Raw genomic sequence first — 22,495 nt, 5'->3', positions numbered from 1 at the left:
TTGGCTCCATATAAACCTGTGGGATCTTTATTTATGTCTCTCATTATGTTTTACCCTTAACACCTTTGTCTGTAGTGATAAAAGCCCTTCAATTTTAACTTTTGTTTCTCACACATAACACAATGAGTGAACGGACTTCCTAATCTATTCAAACACAAACCGAAAACTGAATATTCATCTGATAAATGTACCAAAATACAAAGACAACATTGATTCAAAAACATAGAAATATCAATTGGCACAAGATAAAACCTACTTAGCAGTGACAAGTATTCATTAGATATTTCCACATGTTGAGGATTTCTGTATTTTTATTCAAATCCTTCCATCAACAGAGTAATCCATAAGATTTACACTTTTTAAGTTATGAGTGCATTCTTTGTACTTCATAAAAATGTGAACAGTTTATGTCCAGTCCTTAAAAAAACAACCGTGAATAGGAAACAAAAGGATGGAAATGTTTTTTTAAAGAAAGCTTCACTTTCAAGAGTTTTCTATTGCACGCTGTGTGTCTAGAAAAGTCTTGAGTTGCAGTGTTTCTTCCACTGATATCATGCTGTGGTAGAAGCTGAGTCCAGTCAGGAGCTCGATGTCTCTGACCCGAGCGGTGTGGAAAGACATCCAGCTCTCAACAAACTCCAAATCTGACTCCTGCACAAAAAGGAAGAGTAAGGAAAAGAATGTGTGTCGTCTATGCTGCTGTCAAAGCTTCTACAGGGGTGCAGGGAGGTTACTTACTTTGCAGACCTCAGAGTAGTCTGGTCTGTGAGGAAGAATAAAAGACTGGACCTTCAGTGGACCAACACAGTTAGTGGGGAGTAAAGTCAAATTTTGGCAACTGTTCAGAATTAAGAAGAAGTGCGTTGGGATGGATGCTTCATTCCTGCAGAAATCAAAGAAAAAAGCATGAAAACATTAATTGTGACATATTAGTAAAAATAAAGCCTATCTGCAAGTCCCTTACCCCGAAACTTCCCTGACAGGATCAACATTCCCGTCATAATCCGTATCAAATATTGGCCCGCTGAGGATGTTGATTCCGTTAAGCTGTTGTGAGTATTTTGGTAACAGGGATTGATGAATATAGTTCCAAACCTCTGGAAAAATGTAAAAAGATAGTTTAGGAAGCAGGTAATTTGCTATTAGCACTTTGGAGTATTTGTCTGCAGGAAAACATGGCCTCTTTACACATGTAGTGAGATAGACCTGCCACCAGGGGGCAGCATCAGTCAGCCCCTTGCGAGACAACACTTCTGATCCAATAAAAAGTACAATTTTAAGAATTTATTTTATCATTCTAGGACAGTTAATGGAAAAAACAAACAAATAAAGCAACATTTTTAAAAAAATGTTTTATAAACCCATTTTCAGCTTTATAACTTAATCTTACTGTGAGGCAAAAAAGGCAGAATTGTAAACAAAAAAAGGGAGCTGGACGTAATGCATTTAAAGCATGTACATTATGTATCTATAATGTTTTTGATTTTGTCATCCTCAAACTCTTACTTTGGAGTCAAATGTTGTTTTAATGTACTTTTTTACAAGTTTTAATGAAAAATTACATAAATTAATAATGGGGAAAAATGACTTACTTTTAAATGCAGGGAACATTGGCACCATGTTGGTGCCAATTAGAGAGTCTGTTTCTGGACCGCTGAAGCTTAGATCTGAACAGATAAAATGTGATTAAAAAATTTGTTAAGATTAGATATCAGGAAAGAGGGTGAACCAACCACCTGAACCATATCATGAAAACTTTTTTCAGACCCACTCTGATGGAAATGGTGTTTTTCTGGCATTTTTCTGATGACAGAGGACAAATTTCTTTATTCAAATCACTATGAATCAGTCCCAGATAAAAAACTGCAGTTTAAAAAAATTGTATTTGTTAGGTAGAAAATATGCTGGGCAGGTCACAAGCTTCCTGCTCCGCTCCATTCTGATGCATCCATTCGCAGTTGAATGGATCCGTGCACGTCTTCATTTTACTCGTCTGAGGTGGCATCTGGCTCAAAGCTTCACGACTGGATAGCTCAGATTTTCCTTACCATTTTTGTTGCACTGGTCATGTTAGGTTCGGGGTCTCAGGAGCTGCTAACAGGAGACCATGTTAACAGATAAATAACAGAAAATGGGGGCGGGATTACTCCATGCCACCTGACCTGCCCACAACCCAGAGATGAATTTCTGATGAACTCCTGCTGCTCTGCAGAAACTATGTCCTAGAAAATGACAGGTTTTTTGATTTTGCCTTAAAAATTGAATAATCACATTAAAATAACACACTTTGAAAATAGATTTAAAATAGATCATAATGAGTTTTTAAGATTATAGGTCAGGAAAGAGTGTCAAACTGCCATATGAACCCTGGTGTGAAAACATAAAACCCTTATTGAGGTTTGAATTAACCCTAACCCTCACACTGGGCTGTTTTTTTCAGACAGTCTGCTTGCTTTAGCATATAACAGTTCATCTGAACCAATCACGTGAAGCATGGTCTATCTGGAACCTAAAACCTCGTATTCACTGAACGGCCCGGTCCAGTCTGCCATTTTAAAATGGACCTATTGAACAGTATCGAACCGTGCCTCTTGGGGGTCCCTATTGGTTGTAGGTCCATTAAATAGTGGAACGGATTGGTTGGGGCGGAGCTGTAGTAGCCACCTGCTGATTGGCAGAAAGTGATGACGACAGTAAAAAGCACAAACACTTGTGACTCTTTTCCGACTTAGGATCCAGTCCAAAGGTTTTTTCCTCTTTACAGCGGTGTTCATCCGCAATCTTCTTTCAAACGACATCAAATTCCTGTAATGCTTTATGTACCATCTAAAGCAATAAAAAGACGAGCTGTTGGTTGACCACCATTGTTGTTGCATTACAATGACGCAATAATGGCTAACGTTCTACACCACGCATGCGCCGTGAAAACAAACTTCTTAGCGGAAGCAAGGCTTAACTGAGTGGAAACGCTCGCTAGAATTAACTGGACTGTACCATACCGTACCGTACCGGGCTGTACCGCTCAGTGGAACTGAGGCTTAAGGTTCAATTTGGTTCACTTGCAAGTGAACCCTGGTGCGGTTTCCTTTAGTGTCAATGCAGATAGACTTTTTTGTAGACAAAAAAGAGGATTTGAACCAAAGGAAGTAATTGTTTTGAGCGCTGTGAACACTTGTAAGCTCAAAGAAGCATGGATCAGAAACATTTGAAAAATGTCTTGCTGGTTAGTGGTGAGGAAGTGAAGGCGCTTTTTTAGGGATCTCATGTGACTGGTTTTCTTGTTCACACTTTTGTTGGTGCAGTTCAGTCACGCTTCTGTCAGGCATTGCCACCTCACAAAAAGCAGCTGTTGTAACTGCTACAGTCATCCTTTAGTTTGCTTTTGAGACCGCAGAGCAAACAAACAAAACAAAGGTCTGAAAATCCTGAAATAGTTCTGCTGAATTAAATGAAGTCCAAAGGTTTCACAAAGTGTGTGAAAGTGCATAACGAAGAAAGAAAGAAGCACTGGGCAGGAACTACAAACATTTTAAAGGTGTGAGGTTCTCTATGAATATCAAAGAACTTGCAGTCTGCTGATTCTAGGTCCTACGTTACTGCTACCAGCTTCTTCAAATGACATTTTTTGTCTGCTCCTGATTCACAATGATTTAAATAAAAAAAATGCTCATAAGTGCAGTTTTAGGCTTCATTTTCCCTATATTTGTCCTAAATCGTGAGAAAAAATGCCACAAGAACTTGTTAAAAAGACCAAAAAGACCATTTTCAGTGGTGTGGGTCTTTACCTTAAAGTTAAATACAGAATTGCTGGTGTGTTTCTTATTATTGCCATCTGCTGTGGGGTTCTTTGAAAAACTCATTGCACATTTTAAGCCTCTGAATCACATGATACCTAATCCGTTAAAAACTACTTAAAAAATAACATAGGTGTAAAAAGAGACTGTAGCACAGCAGTGACAGGTCAACAGGAGGGTTGGGACGACAAGCTCTTAAATAAAGTCACACACTTACAGTGGGGGTGCAGCAGGCCATAGGTCAGGCTGCGGTCGTCCTTGTATTGAAGACACTGCTGGCTAGAGGCCAGTGGGACGCGTACATCAGCACGAACACACACGTCTGTCTCCGACCTCGGCTTTGGCGGTCTCAACTGAAAGAGAATATTAGTCAGAGTTTAAGCCGCACCTCTTTGATTGTGTGTACACATTTATGTACACATGAGTTCATCTAAAAGGGTGTATTAGTTTAATTTGTAGCTGTTTGACTTCCCAGGGAATGATAAAATAGTGTAAAAAGTCACTTTGCATGAGCTCATGATTTACGTGAAAGCTTAGCCACACAGCAAGAAAAAGAAAAGCCGAGGAGATGAGCAGCAGCTGCTTGAAATCCGAAATGCCAAATCTAAAGCCACAGAAAAAAAACACAACATCACACAACATCAGCTGAATGAGAAAAAGTTTGGAAATAAAGCTCACCAGAGGCTGAATGCTGTAAGACACCCACAGAGGCATGAGGCGGTCTTTACTGTAGCCATTGATGTAGTCCAGGTGGTAAAGTAGGCAGAAGTTTGCACCTGACTGGACGACTCCTGGCGTGCCGTAAGGATGGTGGACACGACGTTGTGACTCCTTTTTGGCTGAAGAAAGAAATTCATGTTATTGAACAAAAGGTGAAAGCTTTAAAAAGAAATCATTAAGGAATTAAACTGAACTAACTGGAACTAGCTAGTAGAATTCTGTTCATTTCAGTCTCCTGAAGGGAAAGAAAAATCAAAAAAATGACATGTTCATCTTTACCAGCTGGTGTTAGGATGATCTTTTACATTTTAAGACATCATTCTGGATAAAATTGACATCAGCGAAGTTGTACCGATGAGTTGATTTGGGATGAACAGTTGCAGTGCAGGCTGTATGTGGGGGCTGGTTCGGCAGCCTCACAGGGGGTCTCATGGGACAGCTGTGCAGGGTGCACTGGATGGTGGACAGGATTCTTCAGGAGGTGGTTCAGACTGCCGTGGGTCCCGTTGTTTGGAGCCGGGCGGATATTAAGAAGATCTGAGGACGGGAAAAATTCAAAATTTTCCCCTCTTGTTATAAAGAAGTCCACACAAGATTTGTTTTATATGTGAGATTTAAAAAAATGGCAAAAGTAAAACAGGCGTTGAACCACTTACCACACATGAGATTATAAACTTCAATATTTTCAAAGGGGGGCACAATTGTGTTTTGTAGAAATCCAGGCCCGTAACCAATAAAAATTCCCTGGAAACAAAACAGAAAAAAAAGACAAAGAATCATCAAAAATGTTTTATTTGTTGTCTTGGTAACTGTTTTTGTTTTTTGAATTGATTCTGCAAATAGAAAGATTTACACCCAAGTCCAGATGCAAATCTTCAAATTAAATGATACTAGGTCAACAGAATATGAAAAAAAATTAAAGTGACAAACTTACAATCAATCTAGAAAATATTAAAATTTAAACTTAAAGTTACTTTTATTTAACCCACAAGTTTCTTTTTTTGGTTGAGAATAACAAAAAGGTCATAAAATGATGCAAAGAAGGCATCATGAGAAAAAAATCTGTGTTGACTGCGTGTCCTGGAATGGACGATTAGGCACTGTTCAGCAAACTCTCTATTTCAAGCGCCCCTTTGAGGGACCCCTTTTTAAACAAGTCAGCAGCCTCGTAAGCTAAATATACCAAAAGAAATTCCAGAGTAAACTGTGTCAGGGGACACATCCATTAAGGTCTAAGGAGCAAAGCTCAGAGTGCAGGGAAGCTAAAGGCTTCCCCTAAAACAGCTGAGCTATCAACAAATTCTTATAATGTCTAATTAACAGCACAGGTGCTAAAACTATTTCAAAACTTATTTTAATAAGGTTTTAAATAATTTTTGAAAATTGGTACTTCTTTCTATTTCATTAGCTTTTAGTTTGTCATCCCCAGTGAATACTTGTGCTCTTCCTGTCTCTGACCTGCATGTTGGTAAAGATGTTATCTGATCCGTGGAACCCCCCGCTGCAGCGTTTGACCTCATTTTGATTTCTGACAAGAAAAACAGCAAGATCATATTTCAGAATAAAAGAGGAAGAAACATGTTTTTCCTGTTATCATTGCTTGTGTTTTGATCAAACATCTCGAAAGAGAAATGTCCCATAGTAAATAACTGTGTTCGTTTTTTTTGCAGATTTTTTTAAAATAGCATAAAAGGTAATTTTTAACCAATTAAAATGATTGAATTTCAAGCCAATCAGGATTGCTACTGTGTAATTTTGACTATTTTAAGTTTGCAAACAATATTTATTTTAAAAAAAATTGAAATTTTGGGACCGAGATAACGGCATTTAAAATATATGACGTAAAAATGAACAATTTTTAGAATTTTGCAAAGGGTTATGTAAAACAGAGTTTTTTGTTTGTTGTTGTAAAGAGATTTTGTAACAAGTAACTGAATAAATCCCAAATCTAGGTTTGGGCTTTTGTGTGGTAGTTTTGGGCTTTAGGGTGACGATTACAGCATGATAATTCAGGCTGGCTCATAAAGGAAACCAAAGACCAGGAAGGACCAGAACTAGCAATGTTCAAAAAGTTTCTTTTAGAAAATCGCCACAAAACATGTGACATCAACCAACAACCAGAAAATCCACAAAGAAAAGATACAGCCTTAAACTATGGAAGCATCGTTTATTCAATAAACCAATCTTAAATATTTTTGTTTTCAAGGCTTCTGAGTAATTTTTGATCACAATCACAGCATTATTAGAAAATAACCATCTACAAAGCAGATTGAAGCACTTACTGTATTGGTTTAGTCAGTTCTACTGGGTATTTGGTAAGTATTAATGTACCGATATTACACAGCATACTTGTCATATTTTCTTATTTGGTATGTAAATATTAGGTCACTGTTGGAAAAAGTCCAGTTGCTTCTTTTCACAAAGCCCTAATCGCCATGCAACTGTACTTAAAAATCTCTACAGCTAACCTGCGTCTCGCCTACCTCATCCTGACTCACCCTTGCGTGTTAGCTGTTCACTATGACCTGCCGCCTGCAGCATGCCCGAAGCAAAAATTAGCACAAACATTTTTAATATATGGGTACACCAAGTCGTCTACGACATTGATATTTCCTTTGGACCACTTGGGAGCCCTGTACAAGTTACCTGTGCAGGAAGTTGTGACAAAGTCCTAACCCTCCGATTGATTTGTGATTATTTTGGTTAGCTTTAACTCCTTAGACTCAAAGGAAACGTCCTTTTAAGGGATTTTTGACTCCATTTATTTTATCGTCTGCTCCAGCTTGCTCAATGAAAGCTATATCGCTTACAGCGCCGCCTGCCAGCCCGGCTTCATGTAGAGGTGGCCCCTCTCGATGCGGATGTTGTTGGCGAAGTGCATCCTTTTGGGGAGGTGTTCTTTGAGGTATGGCGTCATTGTCAGATCATGGGCGCTGCACTTCAGAACATACACAGATGAGAAGAATCAGCGCCACAGCAGAGGGAGAATGGCTGTGTTTACCATGAAGTCACGCAAGCAGATAATTTCTCATTCTTCTTATCAATACAAAGAGTTGGACTTGGAATATTTGGCATACCGAGAGGTTCCTCACTAGCCCTTCGTAGTCGACTGAGGAAGGAAACAAAGGACAGACAGCAGGGTTTAAAACAACTCTGCATCAGAGATGGAAGTGAAGACAGGAACTCACAGGAAAAGTAATCTTCTGGGAGACGCTTTGGTCTGATGCGAGCAGCTGGGCCTTGGATTACTTCAAAGTCAGACGTGTGGGGAAGGTAATTTGACACAAATGCTGCTTTTTCACATGAAGCCTCCTCCATACCTATTAAAAAGAAAACAAAAATGTTATCAACTGTCCTAACAGGAGGAAAACTACATGGTTGTGTAAGGCGCATGTACTTTTAAAAGAGATATGGAGCAGATTACAAGCAAACATATATGTAAATTAAATTTTGGTACTTTTATTTATATGATAGTAACCATAATACAAAAAGGTGTACTTTAGGGTTCTTCCTTAGCATTTTTTTACTCTGCAATTTGACCTATAATGTATTGACTTTCAACATCAACAGCCCTATTCCTCAAACAGGAATTGAGTCCAGAGGGCTTTATTTAGAATGTTTTTACATTTTTCATGAAGGACCTTGTTTGTGGAGAACAGTTACAGGTATATTGGTAGATCTGCTGCACTTTTTCATAACTCTGCTGATGGTTCTTCCATTTAGCAGAAACTCATCTTGACAAATAAAAGAGTGCTGCGTAATAAAACCAAAAGTAAAGCCATTTTTGTGAGTAAGATCCACAGTATAACTTCAAATGTATTACATTTAAATAACATATATATTTATTTATATAAATATATACATACCATAATTCATTTTTTTATATATAAATACATTCTCACATGTAAGAAATCAACTACATGTGAGAATATATTTATATACATACATATATTTTTTGTTATGTATGTATGTGTATGTAAATATGGAATTTATATATATATATATATATATATGTATATATATATATATATATATATATATATATATGTATATATATATATATATATATATATATGTATATATATATATATATGTATATATATATATATGTATATATATATATACATATATATATGTATATATATATGTATATATATATACATATATATATGTATATATATATATATATGTATATATATATATATGTATATATATATATACATATATATATGTATATATATATGTATATATATATACATATATATATGTATATATATATATATATATATACATATATATATATATACATATATATATATACATATATATATATATATATATACATGCATACACAAATGTTATATATATATATATATATATATATATACATGCATACACAAATGTATATATACATACATATATATATGTGCATATATTATGTATGCATATATGTATGTATGTATATATTATGTATATACGCATGTATATATGTAAGTATGTGTGTGTATGTATGTTTGTATATATTATGTATATACGTATCTATATATATGTATATGTTATGCATATATACACATATATAAATGTGTATACATATACATATGTATATATATGTTTATATATATGCATTTTTGTAACTGTTACATTTTTGCCCTGTCAACTTTTGCTGTGTGTGTGTCTGTGCCCAAATCATCTCCTGTTAATTGTCCACACCTGTCTTTAAGTCACCCCAGCTGCATCTTGTTGTTCATTATCCTGCTGAACATATATCACTCCTGCGGCAGCTGCTGCATCTACATGTGTGTTTTCTCTGTTACAAAGGTGGCTTTCTGGTCCCCAAGCCCCCTAGGGCGTGTATGGATTTGTGTTTGTCCTCTTTAATTCGTGTGTGTTTTTATCTTTTTTATTGTACTTTTAGAAGTTAAAAACAGTAACCTTCATTCATCTCCACTGACCTGCTCTATTTGAGGGTTGATTCACCACATTTGTAGCAATCAACATTTTCTAATCGTAATTACACTTAAACTCACCAATTTGTTAAAACGAATTTTGAAAGTGATGAACTATACATTTCTGATTTTTTTCTTTAATCTGAAGACAAAAAACAGATCAGAAAAGTGCATCTTTTCCTAGAATTATTTTGGCATTGCTTTGAGCTGCTTCTGCTACTGCCTCCAGATCATTGATAGAAATGCATATAATATCCAGACAACCATCTTGTGTGCTACTTAAGGATTTTATTTTCTGTGTCAAGGCACAGATAACAAGCTTTTATATTCCTGCAAGTGCATGAAGCTGAAACCGCAATACCTCCCTACTCATGTAATTTGAAATTATTTGGTTCCATCACCACAAAATTTAAGAACTTTCTGTCTCAATAGCTTACTGCTGGAAATAGCTCTATCATCTTCACATAAATGTGATAACATGAGTTTGCTCACCATGGTCAGATATGATGATTATATTAACACAATGATGCAGATTCCTCTCCGTCAGACCGTCCATCAGCTCGCCCACCATGTCATCAACATTTTTTAGGGCATCAATCACCTTAGGAGGAAACACAGTATAACGGTTTAGTAAAACATGCAACAAAACATAAAGGACACTTTTCAGATGAGATATGCTATTTAAATTCAGGGAAATTCAAGTTTAGGAGAATTAATCAGTTGATTTGTTAATTAAACCTTTTTTGTTTTTTACCATTCAAGTTGTACGCCGAAAGATCAATTTCTAATTTCTTTTATTTGGCAATTTCATGCATTTTAGTTAATAAAAAAAATGCATTTTAAAGAAAAAAAAAAGTACTAATATGTATATTGGATACTTTCATTGCATTGCAATTTGTTTTGGATCATTTAATTTGTTATGCTGTTATTTTACTGTCACTGTAATCTTCTAAACTTTATAAAAGGTTTGAAGAAAGTTAAAAATAAAAAAGGAATCCTAGCAAATTTCTCTCTTAATCTATGTATTCCTTTTTTTGTTTTGTTTTAAACATATACTTTAACGTAATAACCCCAAATTATAAACCCTTCCAAAATAGTTTTTAAAGTTCTGATAAACAACAATGAATTAGAAGGATAGATTGACAGATTTCTTGCAGGGATTTTCTTTTTCTTTCAGTAAAAAATATTTAGATCTTGACTGGTTTGTAAAAAAAAAAAAAAAAACTTATCTAGAGCACCACTGACCTCTAGACTTCTTGGACCATAACGATGCCCAGAACTATCAGGTTCATCCAGGTACAAAGTATAAAAGTCTGGTCTAAAGTAAAAAAAGAAAATCAAAAATGGTCAGAATAGCATTTAAATTATTTATGTATTGATTTATAAATTATTCTAAAGAAGGACATTACCTTTTCTCCTCTGGTAAACTTAGCCAGTTCAATAAAGTCGAAACTCTGGTCTTAAAGGTGATGCCACTGTGTATAGACAAAGCTTTCAGTAACCTGAATGCTAAAAAAACCCACGTCTTATACAACAAAATAATTTTCTCATAAATAATAATATACCAGAGTCCTTTTACCTATCATATTCCTTAAAGATGTTTGGAAATGTGCCGTTGATGGCCACATCAGAGCCCGGCCAGAAGTAAGTGGCTGCCTTCAGTTTTTGACGTATGGCGGTGATCCAAATCTGAGCACAAAAGAAGAAGGCAAAGAAAAGAAAAGGCATAAGCCCACAACGAGTTGAAAAACAAAAGTTTTACATGATGGAAATCTGACATGCTGTTTCTGGTCTAAATCGGTAAGTATTAGATCAATTTGAGGCTTCATTTTAAGCAGCAGGGTTTGGTCAATGCACTTTTGAAAGTTTTCACAGAAAAGTTCCTTTCTGCACAATAAATTGTCCGCCCTGTCTGGAAAGTTGTTTGGCTTCTGCCTCTAAGAGTGCAGAGAAGAAGCAGTTTGTCATGCAGCTGAGGAATGAAATTTAAGAGGCCTCCCATTTAGATAGAAACCACAGAGCGTCTAAGCAAGCACGAGCTGCAGTCCCCACAAGCTGTCATTTAGCACAAGCTGAATCCATAATTATATCAGAAAGCTCATTATTTGGAGAGCAAATTACAGCACGGCTGGAGAACAAAGCTGCATGTTTCTTACACGAGACAAGTGCCTTCGGCATCATGTTTGGCTTTCCGCTAAATGATGCCTGGTAAACTCTTGCAAGGAAGGACCTACAATTCCAAGATTGCTCAAAAACAAAGATGTTTTCTCTTCAACTTTCCAAAGGCTCTGATTGGACTCTGCACCTCAAGTTTTAAAGCTTACCGGTTCTCCTTGGTACCATTTCGGGTTACACTTTTCGTCTTCATTTTTCAAGCTGAAGAAAGCATTTCGAGTCACATCGTACATCTTGTTATCCACAATCCCGTGAGACTCGGGATAAAGACCCTGCAGGAGTCACAGGAAAAATAAACCCAGATGATTTGGAGGTGCAGCTGCAAGAATCTCAGAGGTTTTTCCAGCCCCCTCCTATCTTTTTAATCTAAACAACTGGTAAACAGCAGTTTATTTTAATTGCAGAGTCTGCTTAACCAGCAGAGGTGGAATCTACGTTATAATGCCTTCAATTTAGTGTGTTTTTCCAGGCACATGTGAGCCATTAGCCCTCAGCACTGCAGTAACTTGATATGGTGGGAAGACACTGCGTGTGTCCCTCTGTATAGAAGTAAAGAAAAATATCTTTAATGTCAAAAAGTGTGTCTTGAAAGCCCCAATATAAACAGCTTTTTATAACAAGGTCTCTGTTCGGGGTGCCAATATTAGCTGTGTGCTTCAAGGTCCAAGTTAAACATTGTTCTATGAAGTAAGAGGAGCTCATAGCTGTGAATTATGCACTCACTGTCACGATGGTGTAGTGGTTTGGGAAGGTTTTTGTGGGGTAGACAGGTCTGATATATGGAGCTGTTGTTCCTCTGTTTCCTGCAAAACATCATCACTCTTTCACTTCAGGATGAGCTGAGGGGCCAAACCTTGTCTGCTGGGAACTCACGTAAAGCACCGATAACTCGTAAATGGCTCTGGTGATCTGTCAGGTACTGCGCTCGGAAACCGTCCAGTGACACCAGGATCAGGGGAGGTCGGGAAAAACTATAAAACGAAAAGATTCGAGGAGTTCTTTTTACTTTTAGGGCTGTGGAAATGAAAAATCACTCAGCAGGAAGCCCGGAGCCTGTCCATGTATCCTATGTCTACTTATACCCATAAATATTTATTCAGACTCTCCTAACTGCAAAGAAACCTTTTTTTTGTTGTTTTTTTTGCAATGAAGTTTGAGAATCTAATATATTTAACTTCTAGAACAATGCAGTGGCTAAAAAGTTCACATTTAAGTGAGGAAAAATCTCAAAGACCAAACTAAGAAATGAAGTTATTGTATTGCTAAATAAAACAAACAGATGAGCAACTTCATTTCAAATTTAGTAATGTAGGGCAATTTATTATAGCAGATTAGCACTAAAAACCAATATAAAACCGAAAACCCCCCACAATGCTTTTTTGCTACTATAACCCCTACAGAGAGCAGCTGAAAGGTGAAGTGAAGGTGTTAAGTTTGTTAGACATACATGGACATTTTGGGTCTCATGAGTTCCTGACAAAAAGCATAACCAATAAATATTTTAAAGGGCAAAAAAAAGCGTCAATGTCACCATCTGATATGGTCAGGGATTGCAGAAACTGTTTACTCATGTTTGTCATTTTACTTCTTGGGTTAGTTAAAAAATACAAAACTTTTTTGAAAAGAATGACTCAATGAAAAAATACAAACACAATGATAAAATTTTCTATATGTAATTTGACCTCAAACCTCTTCACTAAAGAATCACAAAGGCTTTCACCTTTGAGAAAATGTAAATGTCATGCATTCTTTAAAAAGGCACTGACGTTTTAAAATAACAACTTGCATTTTTTTTTGTGAGCACTTCCTGCCTAAAAACCCAAAACTATGCTTCCAGGACTATAGGTTTCATCTTTTTGAGCTGTAAATGTTTACGAAAGTGGTTTTTGGTTTCAGTTTGTTTGCAGGATTTTTAAGTTCAGCCCTTACTTGAGCTGTTTGTCTGAGAAGAGTCAATTATGAGATAGGATAGCAGACATCTGAAGATTCGTCTTGTTTTGTTTAATTCGCTAAAATGGGGTTGCAGTTTCAAAGTCAAACATCATAAATCTCATCATCATTTACATGGTTCTTTTGCTGCATTTTTGTTGCATAGTGTTTCAAAGTAAAAGGAAATTTTTGGGGCAAATCTTTTTTCTTTGTTCACTTTTTTTTCATGAAAATGATCTGTGAGTAGGAAGTTTAAGAGTTGAATTCAAAATTGTCAGAGACAATGTAAAATTTGCTGTTGTTTGGATCTGCATTTTATCACAAAAATAAAAAGAATAAGCCACATATAAAATAGGTGAGGTTTGGTTGTATACCCAATAAAAAATAGCTGAGTCTTCAATTTTTTCTGGGCCCGCCTTACCTAATCATTCTGTGGTTCTACTTAAATTAAGCAATGTCTCTTCTTTCCAAACAAGTAAAAACACTGATTAGTCTGGTTTCCATAGACACGACTACTTTTTTTTCTCATTGAAACGATCCTTTGGGGGGAAAAAGGAGTGTTGGATTATATACTCCACATAATGAAATGATGTGTCAGACTAGCTTATTTTTTTATTTCCAAGCCCACAGCTTGAATTCCCCTCAGAGCTGCCAACAAGGGACTGTGTTTTCAGAATAAGAGAGGGTGAATTTAACATTTCCTTTTGCAGTTCTAATCCAAAGCAGACCGTCTGATATTCGTGTTATAAAACAATACTGATTTCCACATTACAAAACAATGCTTTATTACCCAGGTGGACACGTTGGCTGCTGAACTTCATGAGATTCCTGCTCCAACCACAGGTCCCCTCCTGATGACGAAGAGCAAAATGATCAGCTACCTTTTATTTGAAACTATTAAGGTTAATAGCGACAAAGCAGACTCTTTACAATAGATATTTGCATCAGAACTGCTCTAACAAATTGGCAAATACGAGTGTCAACCATAAGGATGTGGAAATCTGTTTCCTGTGATGCGAACCAGTGAGGTCTTCACCCTGATTATTTATAATGTGGTCCAAAAAGCACAGCCTTGTGAACATGTGGAGAACATAAAAATGGGGGTTGTTGGGAGGGGGTGTTTCAACTGTACGTCCGTTTCTGCAAGCTGAACACATCTGCTCATCATTTTTATGCTAAAAGCAAACGGCTCTGGGAAAATACTGTGACCACGTCACCCAAATGACTTCATTTATAAGAATTTACAACAGCCATAGTTGATTCAACTGCTACTTCTAGAACTAGTGTTGCCATGAAGTCGGAAAAGACAGGCAAGGAGACACCACCCAAGCCCACTGCCTCCATTCTCAAACAACTGACTCCCCCGTGCATCTGTCCAGTCTGCTGCTGCGAGGTCAAATAACAGGGAATCTTAGCATGTTGATGAGAAATCCCCTACAGACCGACTCCAGTTTGGTTTGGGCCCAAAAGCAAGGACACTTTCCAAGAAGTATTTTTGATCTTTGATTCCCAACAAAGCCTTAGTTTTAGTCATAGAGCTGTACGGCTTTTCATCTGATTCTAAAAACAACTCTTGAAAGATGTTCCAACAGCCCTGAAGTGACCAGAATAACTCATAAATAAGTCAAAATGTATTTTTTTTCCATGTGGGTTTCATGCTGGAGGAGGAAAAATGTCCTCTGCCACAGCGGAGGGAACACCCCGCCCATGGACACATATGCCTACACTCACCACTACTGCCCCAGGAAAGGAAAAGGGGTGTAAAGGAACGGCTTTAGAAACAAAGCTCGCACTGATTCTCCTGCATGCCTGCAGAGGAACATAACAGAAAAAAAACACACTTTTCCATAGGAAAAGTGTGTTTTTTAACGTGCTTTGCAACACAGACATAAACGTGTGTCTGTTAATAAACCACAATAAGACAGAGGTGGAACTTTGTTTTCATTTTTCACAGGCTCCTTTGTAACTCAACTCTCAAAATACTTTTAATGCTTTTTGAGGTTACTCTGGACACGCGCATCAATAGTTACTTTTTTATCCCAGATTTGAACTTTTTAAATTGACACACTTAGCTGTTAATTAAACTTTATTACATCTGCTGCATTTCCCACAAATAAACCTCAGTGAATAGAAAACAGTACAGTCACGTGTCTATTTTTAGGCTGCAAGAAGGACACAAAGTTACAACACACTATTAGAATTGGCATTGCCCTGTTAGCTAACTGAGTGTTAAAAAAAAATCGGTAACGCTTTCTTTTACAGTACAGTACTTACAGTGTACTTAAGTGGTATTTACATGGTACTTAATTGTGTAACTACTGGGTACTTTCAGGGTATTTACATGGTACTTTTTATGGAATTTACTGGGTACTTACAGGTTGTTTACATGGTACTTTTTATGGGACTTACATGGTACTTACATGGTACTTTTTGTGCATACCCAGTACTTGCATGGTACTTACTGTGTATTTATGTGGTACTATTCGGTTCATTCTTTTTTTTCCTTTTTTTTAAACTGTTGTTCTAACATGAACTTGTTTTAATTTAATGTCAGGAAAAGATGTAAAACAACAAGGCTAAATATTTACTTTTGATACTAAATGCCCCCCGAGTGAGTGTCTAAGCAAATTAGATTTTCTTTTATGGCAATTTTGATTTTTTTTTCCTTCATTTTCTTTTTTGTGTGTTTTTTTTTTAATGTAACTAAAATATACTTTGTACTTCATCAAAAAAGTTAAGTTGTGAATAATCTGTCACGTTTATAAATGAGGATAATTGATTAATTTCAAACATTGCAGTCAAAGCAATAAATAATTCACAGAGATTTATCAAACTTATTATAGAAATGATTAAATAACTAAAATGTACTTTGTACTATATCAAAGTTGTCATGCTTTTTATGTTCATTTGAGCTTGTATTGTACTTTTTCTTGTAGTTACAAACCCCTGAAGAAGTCCTGCTCCACTACCAAACTCTGCTGAAGGAATTTCGACGGACAAAAAGCACGACCCCACATGTCGTCAGTGTAATATAGGCAAAACTACAATAGATTTGACTGCAACTATTGCAGAAATTACTTTGGCTGGAAAAGGTGAGGATCTCGGGCCATTTCCTGGTTTCACGGTGGGTGATAAACTCATGAGCTATACAGAGAAGTGTGAATCATTCCTGGAACAACACAAAACTCTGAAAGAAAAGATAATTATATGAAAAAAAATCTGTTCTTTGGAATGCTCCTTTTTACTGTTTTGTTGAGAACTTAAAACAAATTTCATTGTGATGACACTTTGTATGCTACAGAAGTGTATCATATTAAAGATTGTTGTTTTCACTGCTGTCTTGTTTCTCTTTATATTTGCCACATGTTACAAGAAGTAATCAGGCCAGAATAGGTTTTTACAATGCAGTTACTTTACCTTTACCAAAAAGTTTAAATTGTCTGTACACTGTACGGGAAGGTCATATGTGAACATATCCAGCATTTACTACTGAAAGTACCAAGTAATTGAATGGAAATAGGGCTGACTTACTTTTACAGTCCAGTTTCATTGTACTTAAGGGGTAGTTTCTGTGGTAAATTCATGGTAAATACCATGAAACAAATAACTACTGCAGACCTAAAGGTCAAGGTACTTTATTTGTACTTACCTTGTTCTTACATGTGGTAAGTACCACAAAAGACACCCTTTGCACAATATGTAAATACCCAGTAAGTATAGTATAAATACCCAATATGTACCACATAAGTATGAACCTAATGGTACTACATTAATACACAGTAAGTACTGAGTAGACACAAAAAGTACCATGTAAGTTCCCAGTTGGTCCCTAACTTTTTTGATGAAATACCAAGTATATTTTAGTTACATTAAAAAAAACCAAAAACACAAAAAAGAAAATGAAGGAAAAAAAAATCAAAATTGCCATAAAAGAAAATCTAATTTGCTTAGACACTCACTCAGGGGGCATTTAGTATCAAAAGTAAATATTTAGCCTTGTTGTTTTACATCTTTTCCTGACATTAAATTAAAACAAGTTCATGTTTAGAACAACAGTTTAAAAAAAAGGAAAAAAAAGAATGAACCGAATAGTACCACATAAATACACAGTAAGTACCATGCAAGTACTGGGTATGCACAAAAAGTACCATGTAAGTCCCATAAAAAGTACCATGTAAACACCCTGTAAGTACCCAGTAAATTCCATAAAAAGTACCATGTAAATACTCTGAAAGTAGTCGGTAGTTACACAATTAAGTACCATGTAAATACCACTTAAGTTCACTGTCAGTACTGTACTGTAAAAGAAAACGCTACCAAAAATTCTTACCTCCTCTGTGAGTCTTTGTTTTCATGGAAATCAGTGCAGCCAGGATGGCGATCAGCAAAATCAGTAGCAGAACCTACAACCCAGAGAAGAAATGCTTCCTTAACTAGAATAAATTGATCATATATCAACAAATTAAGACCCTAAAATATATATTTATATTGCTAAAGTTACAAGAAAACATGTAGTGGATCCATCAGAGAGGACATAAATTACCGCCATGGTGAGAGCAGATCTAAAGATGCCTTTTCAAGCTGTGTGCTCGACCACACAGAAACATATCAATAACTGTAGCATATATCATCTTTAATTGCTACACAGATGTTTAAAGCACGTAGGTTAACCACTTAGTTATAGCCTGTCCTATATTTTCTGCTGCAGAGTTTTTTTCTTCTTCTGTACAGTCAAGTTGATCAAAGCTTTATTACAGCTATATAATCTTAAAAATTACAAATTCATTTTAGCTTTCATGATTTGTTTGAAAGTTTATTTTAAGTTTAGATTGTCTTGTCCGAAATGGAGATGCAGTAAAATCAACTATTTTCATCAAGTTACTCTTACTTGTGTCTATGATGTATTGTAATCACCACGTTACACATCACTTTCATGTAGGGTGTAATTCTTCAGCAAAAGTTAGTTGATGTTATTACAGATTTAAATAGTGTGCAACAGGGTTTACAAAACCTTTTCACACTGATCTACAGTTGAGTCACGCAAAGTAAAAACCAGAGACAGGGATTGCCAAGAAAGTTGGAGGAGCCTACTGGTGATGTCATGCATTGCATCACTGGATAAACCCACAAATGGATGGTTTTCCTACTTTGTAGTAACTTTGGATTTCCTGTTTTTGCCTTATTTTTTTAAACAAAAAGTCAGAACCGATTGTCTTTTTTTAGTCAGGTGTACAACTGATTGTCAAGATTCTGAGTAACTTGTTTTGGTACAGACTTAATCTAATCAGATGTGCATTAAATCCAGTATTTGGAATGTAATTCCTTTTTTTTTTTGGCTTGGTGTTATTTTGTGCTGCCTAAATGGCTTTTTTTTTTTTAGCTTTAGGTGAACAAAGATGGATGAACTTCTAGGGAAACTGTTTTTTTCTCTGAGGGCTGCAAAAGTAAACAGTGTGTCTGGTGGAAAAGCCTGAGTCTGACTCTCAGATCCACTTGAGTTCATCACAACTTCATGTGTTCAACAGCAGAAATATTTAAAGTCTGTTTAAAACTTGTCACAAGCATGAACATGTCTGTGTTGATTATCAGCAAACCAGAAGTTAATGAATGAATTTTCTTCCCTCCTCTAAAACATGTTGCTGTGAATGTTTTGCAATGTTTCATGTTGCCACAGGCTCAGTCATGGTACAATAGTTACCTGAGGATAAATGTCAGTCTATTTCACAGTATTTATTTTATGACGGCATGCGACATGCAGAAGAAAAGACCTCAGAGATTCAGGCAGATGTTATGGAGAAAATCCAGACTTGTTAAAATAAAAGGGGACCTGAATGAAAATAAAGGCAAATTCAACCGCGTACACAGCTGCATACATTAGTCAATGACAGTTCACGTGTTTGTGTTCCTTGTTCTTTTGGGGAATTTATTGTAAAAGGTATAGTCATTTGTATTTTTGTTCAACACCATTCATCCATGGTTAAGAATGTGATGTAACATCCCTCCTCATCTATTCATGTCCAGCTCCAAAACATGAGAAGATGAGAACTTCTCTGGCACTATGTTTGAGCCCTTTTGGACACCACCTATTTCCTCTTCCTCTGGAAATACTACAGGCAGAGCATGGCTCTCCGGGGGTGGAGGGTTTGACATTCCTTCAATTTCAACAAAAAAGGGTTTGACCCTTTTGGAGTGTTCTGTACACATCAAAGAGCACAGAAATCTCAACACTGAAGTGTACCGGGAGCCCACCCAAACTGATCGTCTTGATTTCCACAAGCTGAGAGTCATCAGAGCACGACTGGAACAACAAGAAGTTCTGAAGGGACTTACAAAGAAGAACCACATCAAGACAGCCCTAAGGACTTGTGAATATACAATCGGCACTATGGTGAAAGTTGAGAAAAAGAGAGCTTTCAGGACTGGCCTTCAGGAAGACAACATTTATTCCATATGTGTCAGGACTTTCAAGCTCCAGACGGATTCAAAATACTCTCGGAAGTAGAAGATTTAGGTTTACGCCAGCAGCAAAGGAGAACCACATAATCAGCTCAGCAGTCCACCTTCATAAATGTTAGTGGACGCTACTTTGAAGATAATCATGTGGGACGGAGAGGACAGAGTTTGTTGAAACTTCTTAACAAATTTTTGGTAGATAGATCCCTATCAAGTTCACACTTTCAAAGACCTTTAACCAACTTCACCTCAGCCAATCAGATTCATACATAAAACATCTGAGTCATAAAATGAGTAACACTAAATATTGATGCTTTGATTAAGCAGAACAATGAAGCAACAATTCAGGAAAAGGATGATAGATTAGCCTGCCATGCAAGTAATTATTGGTTTAAACCTTGAAAAGAAAAATGTCGAACTGTGTTTAATCCAGACCCTGTGTCCCCAAACTCCAGTATAAATCAGTTCCCAGCAAAATGCTGTCTCCTCAAATGGGAGGTCTAGTCCGGCTTTCACACCTCCATCTGTGAGTTATGTTCACCTGCAGGTCCTCCTGACCTCAGCGTCTTTGCACTGGAGCGAAAACATTTAGTTTCCACGTTCACACCAGCAGCACAGAGGGTCTCAGCTGTGTGACAGCTGGACAGAGACCACAGTGGGACTAAACAGTGTAAAGTTGTGGTTTTCCATTCTCAAAGATGATTCTGTCTGGAGAGAAATCTTTCATTAATATTACTTAAAAGTGACAACAAAAAAGCAAGGTAGAAACTATAAAATTAAACTTTAGAGACAGAAATTCTCTCAACTTTATACTTTACTTCAATTGTCCCTGACAGAAAAAGATGGAATTATCTTCATTAAATGAAAATAAACATTGTAAAAAGTTTTGAAAATTATTTTCCAAGTTAAATAAGTTTTATTTTTATTGAATTAATGCTAAAAAGTATTGCTTACATCAGTTAAAGTTTTAGACACTCCGAAAGGTTTGAAACCCCAATTTAAGAGCACAAATATCCACTAGAAGTCCCACAGTGGAGACTTTTCAGTCGAGCAGCCAGACCAGCTGCCTGCAGACTGAAGTTTAGAGAAAAGGCTCTCTCCAGGCTGGACAGAGCAGAAACCAAACGTACCCCAACAATGATTTTAGAGTGTTTAATCCTTGTCTTTCTCCGCTCAGACGTTTTCTTCTGACCTTCTGGCTCAGAAGTTCCAAACACAGTCGCCTCCTGGTCAGGCAAGCTCTCCTCTGCTTTGGTTTCCTCCATGGTGCTGCGCGCTCAGCCCGGCACAGACAATGAACTGCAGCAGTCAGTCCCCTCTGGGTGACTCTGAGCTGAAGTCTGGCACCGCCTGTTTGACGTCTTCAAGTGTGGGTCCTTTCCAGTTAGGAAAAATGTATGGAATGCCTAAAGTGTCTAAAATATTTATTTAATATCACAAATGCAATTGTGTGGATACAAAAAGACTCAAAGTAGATGTAATCCAGATGCTCAGCTGGTTTACTTGATCGAGGAAAAGACAAGCTTTACTTAAACTCCATGAAGCTGGAAAACAAAACCAATTCAGCATGATTGATCAACTGCCGGACTTAAAAGCTAGCCTGTTGGAAAGCCCTGTCATAGATGGATGCACTGTGCTAAATAATCAACCACTTCTTGTAAATTTCCAACGTTGCGTAACCCACTGACTTTTTATTTTTTTAACTTCCTCAGGAGTTTGAGGTAGTTACTTATGAAGCCAAATGGAGTCTTCTTATGGTCCAAAATATACCTGAACATATGCATGGAAAAAAATCTGTTCTCTTTTTAAATGCGTTTTCTTAAACTTTGTAATGCTGATCGTCTTAAATGAAAAATAGATTTAGCATTTTCCACTTTTAAATTATTTATGGTTTAATAGTATATTAAATAAAAAGATTTTAATCTTTGAAAATTTTCATGGTTTTATTCTTTTATTTTTTTATTTGTATTGTTTTTTTGTTTTGTTTTTCTGATGTGCTGGTGTTGTTATGAATCCAAGCAGCTGGCCACTTTTGTATTTCTTTTGGGATAAATAATGATTTTATTGTATTGTATTGTGTTGTACTGTATTCTATTCTATTCTGTTGCATTGTAAACATTTTGTTTTTGAAGCTGAAAATTAGATTTATACGCAAAAACCCAAGATTTTTTTTAAAGACCCACCCAGATTAAAATAGCTTTTGTGTTTTTCACTTGTTTTAGTAGCATTTTTCTAATGATAGAGCACATATATAAAGAAAATTACACTTAAAAAAGCATTTCTGAGTATTTCTTTATTCAAATCATGGTGAATGAGAAGCGGATCAACAGTCCAACAGTCCTGCCTACAATTTAAAGGCGAATTTCTAATGAACTATGTCCTAGAAAACAACACAGGTTTTTTGATCGGGCTAAAGATGGGATAATCATAATTAAAAGACCACTGGAAACACTTTGAAGATAAACTTTAACATTTGTA

General features: G+C 36.3%; 1 protein-coding gene across 1 annotated transcript; it reads right to left on the bottom strand.

Moving 5' to 3' along the window:
• Positions 1-21,578, bottom strand: LOC101155077 (ectonucleotide pyrophosphatase/phosphodiesterase family member 1). The gene is made up of 23 exons (XM_023953024.1): positions 21,148-21,578; positions 17,895-17,967; positions 14,355-14,415; positions 12,509-12,606; positions 12,359-12,438; positions 11,785-11,907; positions 11,040-11,149; positions 10,870-10,935; positions 10,706-10,778; positions 9,953-10,061; positions 7,703-7,834; positions 7,592-7,623; positions 7,325-7,452; positions 5,973-6,042; positions 5,171-5,258; positions 4,867-5,051; positions 4,713-4,749; positions 4,473-4,633; positions 4,012-4,147; positions 1,593-1,667; positions 965-1,097; positions 739-883; positions 1-651 (listed from the first exon to the last, which is right to left on the bottom strand). The coding sequence occupies exons 1-23, from the start codon at positions 21,280-21,282 to the stop codon at positions 484-486; spliced, it is 2,418 nt and encodes an 805-aa protein (XP_023808792.1). The 5' UTR covers positions 21,283-21,578; the 3' UTR covers positions 1-483.
• Between the last annotated feature and the right edge of the window lie 917 nt (positions 21,579-22,495).

The sequence above is a fragment of the Oryzias latipes genome, chromosome 24, assembly GCF_002234675.1.
Source record: "Oryzias latipes chromosome 24, ASM223467v1".
Lineage (NCBI taxonomy): Eukaryota > Metazoa > Chordata > Actinopteri > Beloniformes > Adrianichthyidae > Oryzias > Oryzias latipes.
This window is presented reverse-complemented; position numbering and strand designations above follow the sequence as displayed.